This window comes from Peromyscus eremicus, chromosome 20 (assembly GCF_949786415.1).
Source record: "Peromyscus eremicus chromosome 20, PerEre_H2_v1, whole genome shotgun sequence".
Classification (NCBI taxonomy): domain Eukaryota; kingdom Metazoa; phylum Chordata; class Mammalia; order Rodentia; family Cricetidae; genus Peromyscus; species Peromyscus eremicus.
Window position 1 is genome coordinate 21,812,070 of NC_081436.1, and position 8,286 is coordinate 21,820,355.

At 44.3% G+C, this 8,286-nt stretch overlaps 1 protein-coding gene across 1 annotated transcript in view; it reads left to right on the top strand.

The window, feature by feature from the left end:
* Slc25a17 (solute carrier family 25 member 17) overlaps positions 1-6,971 on the top strand; it is a 46,192-nt gene extending 39,221 nt beyond the window's left edge. The window contains exons 8-9 of the mRNA XM_059247641.1: positions 3,096-3,178; positions 5,795-6,971. Of these exons, the coding sequence (XP_059103624.1) occupies positions 3,096-3,178; positions 5,795-5,942 (231 nt within the window). The 3' untranslated portion in view covers positions 5,943-6,971. The remainder of the gene's footprint in view (positions 1-3,095; positions 3,179-5,794) is intronic.
* Positions 6,972-8,286: the final 1,315 nt, after the last annotated feature.

The following is an 8,286-nucleotide window of genomic DNA, read 5'->3' on the forward strand; positions in this document are numbered from 1 at the left end:
TCTAAAACACATCCCCAAATCTTAAATGCAGTAATGCAGGTGGTGTGTCTGAGTGTTCGCGCCCATTTTCTCCTGTGTGCAATACTCTGCTAATCAGGCTTTTGGCTGGCTTTCTGGATGACAAGGAATGAAGTTTACATTGGACTTTCTTAGTAATGTATTGTCTCAGGAAAACCATATGTCTGAAAAGATTCCTCAAGGACCTCAGGACAGCTTCCTTCCCATTCACATTGTTTGCCATGTGCCATGGAGCAGATGACCCTTGGCAAAACCAGAGGTTAAAGTCTTTAGTTCACTCACAAGTAATTAATGATTTAACTTTTCCAAATCACTTTCGGATTTCAGTTTTTTTCATACATTTGATTGTTTATACATTCAGACATTTTTAGACACTCTGTGAGAAGTTGGAGGTACAGTGTAGCCCCTGTCCTCATGAAGACAGCAAGTAAAAGAACCAAGTAATTATTATAAGCTGAATCAGCTGTTAAGGACATGAACAGCACTGGCTTACTGAAGAGGAGTTGTGGGGTTCTTCTAGGCATTTGGCCGGATGCCTGCTCTTCTGAGGAGCACATGGAAATCAAGGTACAAGGGCATATGAAGCTTGTATCACACAAAGAAGGAGGATGCGCATCCCAGAAGAGGGAGAGTGTCATTTCAAGAGCTTGCTTCATCTTAGGAACTGAAAGGAGGCTTCTGTGGCTGGGAGAATTACAGGAAAGCTGTAGGGGAGGAAAGTAGGTGGGAAGATTTTGTTCTCAGCCCAGCAGAAAGCCTGTGAAGGACTTAGAGTTGGGAAGTAGTGTGATCTGAGGTAGGATCTTGGAAGGTCTGTGCTGGAAGGCCTGTGCTCTTCTGCAGCAGATCAGTCAGAAGCTGAGAGGGAGGGTCTGGGGAAGAGTGTTTGCTCTACAAGCCTATAAACCTGAGTCCAAATCTCCAGCACCCACTGAAAGAGTCAGGCATGGTTTCCCCCGCCTGTAACCCCAGCATGGGCTTGGGGAGTATGGGGCTGGAGAAAAGCAAATCTTCTGGTTCAGTGAGAACCAATCTTGTGGCAGTAAGGCAGAGATCTAGAGAAGGCAACAGAGGTCCTGTTTGGCCTCTACATGCACACAGATGCATCTTCCTCACCCCACCCCCAACTGCTGCCCCCAAGCTAAAGAGAAAGAGGGCCAATCCGGTAGATCATTTTAGTAATCCAGGTGAGGGTTTGATAGCCTAAACTAGGTTAGCAGCCGTGGAGATAAGATCTGTGTGGGGGCTTGGTATGTTGCTCAGAATACCACTCTACCAGGACTTACTTAGCATGTGCAAGGTCCTGGGTTCAATCCCCAGCACCACAAAAAAAAATATTGTTAAAAATCTGTTGTATAGAGAACATTTTAAAGGATTTATCGCTAGAAAAAATGAGGAGAGTTGTCTCAGTTAGGGTTTCTATTGCTGTGAAGAGACACCATGACCACGGCAACTCTTATAAAAGAAAACATTTGGGGTGGATCACTTACAGTTCAGAGGTTTAGTCCATTATTATGACGAGACATGGTGGTGTGCAGGCGTACATGGTATTATGATATATATATATATATATATATCGCTCAGGGGAACCCCGGCTGGCCAGGGTATCCTGCGTGTGCAGGGAAACATGCTGGCATGCTGGGCAGATGCAGCGGCAGGCCAGACATGGCTGTTGCGACGGTAGGTGGATATTCACAACCCAGACGCTGCATCCACACGGAAATGGTTTATTATAATAGATGAAGAGAAGATAGGAAAGAGGGAGAGGAGAGAGAAAGAGGGAGGAAGGGAGGGGGGACTGAGGGGTGCATACCTCGTGGGAGGAAAAGCGGAAGAGAGAGGAAGGGGAGGGGTTTTCCTTAAAATGAGGCTTTTACGTCAGGACGCAGGGCAGCGCCAAAGGGCAGGATTTCAAGGGGCAGGTCAGAATATTAACACATGGTGCTGGAGAGGTAGCTGAGAGTTCTACGTCTTTCAGGCAACAGGAAATGGTCTGTCTCATCAGGCCTGGCTTGAGCATACATGAGACCTCAAAGCCCACCTCCACGGTGACACATATCCTCCAACAAGACCATACCTCCTAATAGTGCCACTTCCTTTTGGGGCCATATCCTGTGAAACCACCACAGTAGTATTTCAGTCAAAAACACTGCTTGCTATGCAAAGTGTCTTTGCTAATGTGCCATTTTTATGTGTTATTTTTAATTGGCTCTTAATAAAAGGGTCTTAAATAACTGGAAGCTTCCACCTCCCAACATGTCTGTGTATCATCCCAGGCATGTACTTCTGTCTTGTTATTGTCTTTGCTGATAAGAGTTTTCCCATAATTCTCTTAAAAGTGAAAGTTACTGATGCTGAGGATGTAGGTTAGTGATAAGGGTATTTGTTTTAGCATATTGAAGGCCCTTGGTTCAACCTCCCGGAACAATAACAACAACAACAACAACAAAAAATGCTTCCTTTATTGGAAAATATTTTTATTTTCATTTATTTAGTTAAAAAAGAGGATTGTTGGGCGGCAGTGGCGCACGCCTTTAATCCCAGTACTCGGGAGGCAGAGCCAGGCAGATCTCTGTGAGTTCAAGGCCAGCCTGGTCTACAGAGCGAGTTCCAGGACAGGCATCAAAACTACACAGAGAAACCCTGTCTCGAAAAACCAAAAAAAAAAAAAAAAAAAAAAAAAGAGGATTAATAAAATCTGTGGTGCTAATTGGATATTTTTATGATCAAACGCTGTGCTATGAGAGTTACTCTAAAGAAATTTACTGAGTAGAAATTAAGATGAAGAAGGGCTGGAGAGATGACTCAGTGGTTAAGAGTAGAGGGCCCGAGTTCACTTCCCAGCACCCATATCAAGAGGCTCACAGTCTCCTGGGACTCTGGCTCCTGGGGACCTAAAGCCCTCTTCTGGACTTTGCAGGCACCAACATTCAAATGTGCACAGACTCATACACACTCACACATACATATACACATGATTAAAATAAAAATAAATCTTTTTAAAAAATGAAATTTAAGATAAAGAAAATAGTGATAAATAGTAATTATCTCTCTTTTTTTCCTTCCTTCCTTCTCAGTTTGGACGTCATAGACTAAACCCAGAAAACAGAACACTGGGGAGTCTTCGGAATGTTCTCTATCTTCTTCACCAGCGAGTCAAGTGAGCTCTGTAGATGTTTCCTGTCCTGCCTTCCCTCTCAGCAGCCCCGCTATGCCAGGGGGGGGATGGTCGGACGGGCTGTTCTGCTCCAGTGCTGCAGCAGCCTCAGAACCCTGCCTGGGTTCAGTGTGCAGGTTTCCCTCAGCTTACGAGCTTAGTGTGATTTGGTGGCAGTTTGGGGAATTACGGAATAGTTTAGGTCCTTATTCCTTGTTAGTTACAAATATACAGAACTCCTTTGGAAAGGGAGCCCACAGGGCTGGGAATGGACCTTGGTGGCAGAGCCTGTACCTAGTACATGCATGGCCCTGGGTTCAAACCCTAGCACCAAGGAAAAATAGAGAAGAAAGAGTCAGGCATCATGGCATACTTTTAATCCCAGCACTCTGGAGGCAGAGGCAGGCGGATCTCTGTGAGTTCAAGGCCAGCCTGGTCTACAGAGTGAGTTCCAGGACAGCCAGAGCTACACAGAGAAACCCTGTCTCGAAAAATAAAAAAATAAAAAAAAAAAAAAGAACCCCCCCCAAAAAAAATTTTTTCCCCTCTTCTTATTCCATTCCCAAGAGGTAGTCCCTGTATACACATTTCTAGAGAATTATATGAAACTGATGTTTTCAGTGTATATATCTAGCATATTGTTTTGTTTTGGTTTTTTTTTGAGGTGGAATCTTGCTATGAAGCCCTGACTGGTCTAGTACTTGTCAGGTAGACCAGGTTGGCCTTATAAGGCAGTTTCCTTCTTCATCTTCTCCCTTTTTGTAATCTTAACATCATACCATCCTTTCCTGGTGCCAAGCGCAGACCTGTACCAGTTTCCTGTTACATAACGTGCTGTGATTTATTCACCAGTGCTCCTACTGATAAGTGCTTGGGTTCTTTACAGACATTGCTGAGTGAAGAGTATAAGCTGAGCCTCCAGTGATTAAGCAGTCATAATTGTAGAGAGAGTCCTTTATGTGGAATTACCTAGTTAAGAGAACCAGAACACATATAATTTTGACATTTTATAATTTCAAGCATTATATATTTAGACAATGCCAACTGACCCCAAGAATGACAGCAATTAAAATTTTTGCCAGCACTGAGAAGGTTAAGAAAGATGGACGTTACCAGAACATTTAAGATGTCAGTTGGAAATTGATGAGGTCCTGTAATTTGCAAATTAAGTGTTTTTACATATTTATCTTATTTGGTCCTCAGCCCTGTAGAACAGTGATTATATTCCTATTTTGCAAATCAAGAGGCAGATTTAGAGAAATTGATTTGTCCAGCACTAGAGAGGCAGAGCCAGATGAACGACTACCATTCTTCAGTACCACGTTCTGCCGTGATGGAAACACTGCATTGTCCAGTAGGGTTGTGACTAGTTGCATGGAGCTGTGGAGCATGTGGAATAGAGCCAGTGCTACTGAGAAGCCAAGTTTCCATTGTTTTAATTTTTAATTGACACATCTGCCTAATGGTTCCTGTCAATGATAATGCAATGCCACACCAAGCCTCTCCATTTTATGTGATTAAAATGGGAAGACGGCTCTGTTGCCAGAGTGCTTGCCATGCCAGCATGAGAACTTGAGTTCAGATGTCTAGCATCCATGTGAAAACCCAGGTGTGCAGTGTATGCCTGTCCCTGCAGCACCGGTAGGTACAAAGATGCATGGATCCTGGAGGTTTGCTTGGCCAACCAGTTTAGCCAAAACAGAAAGTCTAGGTTCAGTGAGAGGCTTTGTCCCCCCACAAAAAGATTGGGTGCGGCGATAGACAAAGATACTCAAGTCAGCCAGGCAGTGGTGGTATACCCCTTTAATCCCGGCACTCGGGAGGCAGTGGCAGGTAAGTTCAAGGCCAGCCTGGTCTACAGATCGAGTTCCAGTACAGCCAGGGCTACACAAAGAAATCTTGTCTCAAAAAAAAAACTTAAAAAAAAGATACTCAAGTGAACCTCTGGGCTCTGCATGTGCAAACAGAGGCATGCAGACACACATGTACACACACACACTATCACTTGAAGCCAGGTGTGACGTACACACCTATAGAGGGGAAGAATCAAAAGTTCAACACAACCTTGGCTACATGAGAAACTTGAGGTGCTTGCTGAATTTCAGTTGAGCCCTAGGACCAAATGTACAGGAAGGCTAAGAATCAGACAGCTTTCCATTTCTGTCTCTTCCTTTAGTTCTATTGAGGTTGAAAATGATCTAAACTAATTACTGGCTTTCCTACCACTTAGGGACTATTAGGTTGAAATAACTGAATTGGGGGCCCATTAAACTCAGAAGTTCTTAGATCTCTGGTTCGGGCATTACAATGGTTTCAGAAGCTTCCAGGATCTGCATCCTAGTAGTGTGGTGTTGCCAACATCCCACTAATTAATGACGAGTGTAATAAAGACAAAGTATCAATGGCCCCTGAATACTAAACTTCATCTGTGCCTAAATGCCTTCAAAGCTAAGAAGTGCTCCACCAGCAGAAGTCTGTTGGAATTGAAAATCTCCATTGCTTGTTTTGATCCTAAAGAAAAACCCTTTCAGAGAGAAGCTATCAGGGCAGCAGATCTCTCTAACACAGAGCTGAATTTTACAAAGAAAATGTATTTTTTCTCAACCTCTTTCCTTTCAGGCGCTTTGGAATAATGGGACTCTACAAAGGCCTTGAGGCCAAGCTGCTCCAGACAGTGCTCACGGCTGCCCTCATGTTCCTTGTGTACGAGAAACTGACAGCTGCTACCTTCACCGTCATGGGTCTGAAGAGTGCGCCCAGGCACTGAGGGCCTCCCTCAGGAGCGGGTGGAGATGCACGTGCTGCACAGAGAGGAGAGGCGTGGCGCACCTTTCCCTCTGTCCATCCACACCACAGACGTTCCTGTCATTGACCGGAAAGGCATCGCAGGCTAAACAGGGAGTATAGTTGGCTAGGCCTATTGCCAACTTAGTTTTTATGGTGTTGGGTTGGATTTGGGGGTGGGGGTTAGACTAATATGAAAACCTGAAACTATAAGTTGGTGGGTGGATATTAATGTTCTCAAGGGGTGTGGACTGTCCATCTGAAGCTTTCCTCAGCTCTGACATTCGTTCTCTTTCCCTGAACGCTCCCCCAGCTTCTGGACGATTCAGTAACGTAATTCTCCTCAGATACTTTTATGTGTCTTAATCTTGGTAAAGATTCTCCTCACTGAAAATAACATGATGACTGTGTTGTGGGCGTGACTTTACTTCTGTTTGACTCTTTTCCTCCTGCTTAACAAGAGTTAAGTCAGCTATTTATTTTGTGGGGGAAATGAAAAATATTAATCCAAAATGATTTTCTTAAAATTTGTAGATGTTAATTATTCATTAGTGTCTGACATAGTTTTTTAAATACATATTTATTTTGAATTGTCTTTTATTACAAAAAAAAGCCCTGATGTTGTATGTCCATTCATGAAAGATCCAGTCAGACAAACCTCAATAAACTGTCAGCACACACACAGAAAAGCATCCATGAAAGTTGCTCTTTATTGAGGTATTAAATGGGTGTGTATGTGGTGCTTTGAATGAGAATGGTCCCATGGGCTCATGTGTAAATACTTGGTTCCCAGTTGGTGAACTGTTTTGGAAGGGTGAGGAGGTGTGTCACTGGGGGTGGGCTTTAAGTTTCAAAGCCCACGCCAGTCCCACTTAGCTCTCTCCGCCTCATGATTGTGCCACAAGGTGTGAGCTGCTGCTCCAGGGCCATGTCTGCCTATCTGTTGCCATGGTAGTCATGGACTCTACCCCTCTGAAACCCTAAGCCCCAAATTAAATGCTTTCTTTTATAAGTTGCTTGGGTCATGGTGTTCTGTCACAGCAGTAGAACAGTGACTGAGGTAGTGCAACCAGGTGGTTAAAAAAAGATTGTAAAAGTGCACCTAGCACCAGATACTCATGTGGACTCTGGAATGCTCTCTTCCCTTGTAGATGTGTGTGGACTGTATTTTCAGAAGCATTTGATGCAGGTTATTTCTGTTTGGAAACATTCCTTAGGGCCCTACTAGTGTAAAATATGGCCCATCAAACAGTAGCCTTGGTGTCAGCTGGGAGCGTGTTAGGCTTGCAGCCCAGGCCTTCAGAGTGATATTTTGTAGTTTAATGTGATCCCCAGGTAATTCCCATCTATAATAAAGTTCAGGAGATCTTAGAGCCACTGGCCCAACAGAAGATGGGGTTGGCTTTGATTACAGAAGTCAGATAAATATTTCTCTCAAGGGAAAACTAGATCATTGTAGGAAAGATGGCCTCTGGGAAATCTCAGAATCCCACATCATCCGTTCCTTCCCCTGGAGCACACAGCCAAGAGAGCTCAAGCCACTCACCCACAAGTGAATTCTTTTCACATTCATGGAATTCTTTATTCTCAGCCTCTTGGCTAAGATGGAGTGTGGCTTCCTCTTAGTAGAATGACTTCGATTCCTGTGCTTTGGTTTTTGTCTCTGACAAAATGACACACTGTGTTTGTACGTCTGTGTTTCAGTCAGAGAGTAATGAGGATTCTGTGGATCTGGAAATTTCTTGTGTTTCCTCTTCCTACTGCTGTGGTGATTTCAAAGTCTGAGGTTGTTAAACTAGTAATAACTGAAGGGATTTTGTGGTATTCTAGAAAACAAATACGAAGAGTGCTAGACTGAATACTCCTTCCCTATTGAAGACAGAATTGGTCCCATTACTACTGTGTGCGTATGTGCATGTGGGTAAGAGCAAGACGGGGGTTCACTTGCATGTGGAAGCCAAAGGCTGCCATCAGGTGTCCCTTCTAGTCTCTTTCCACCTTGTCGTTTTGAGCCAGGGTCTCTCGATAAACCTGGAGCTCACTGATTTGGCTGGACTGGCTGGCTAGCCAGCACCCAGGATCCAGCTGTTTGCACCTCCCTGGTGGTGAGGTTGTAGGCGTGCCTTGCTGTGTCTGCATGGGTCCTGGTGTTTGCACCTCCCCGGTGGTGAGGTTTGAACCCAGGTCCTCCTGCTTGCACTGTTAACACTTTACTGGCTAAGCCGTTTCCCCAGACCACCTCCGTCATTACTACTTTTTTTTTTTTCTGACAGGGTTTCTCTGTGTAACCTTGGCTGTCCTGGAACTCTGTTCTGTAGATCAGGCTG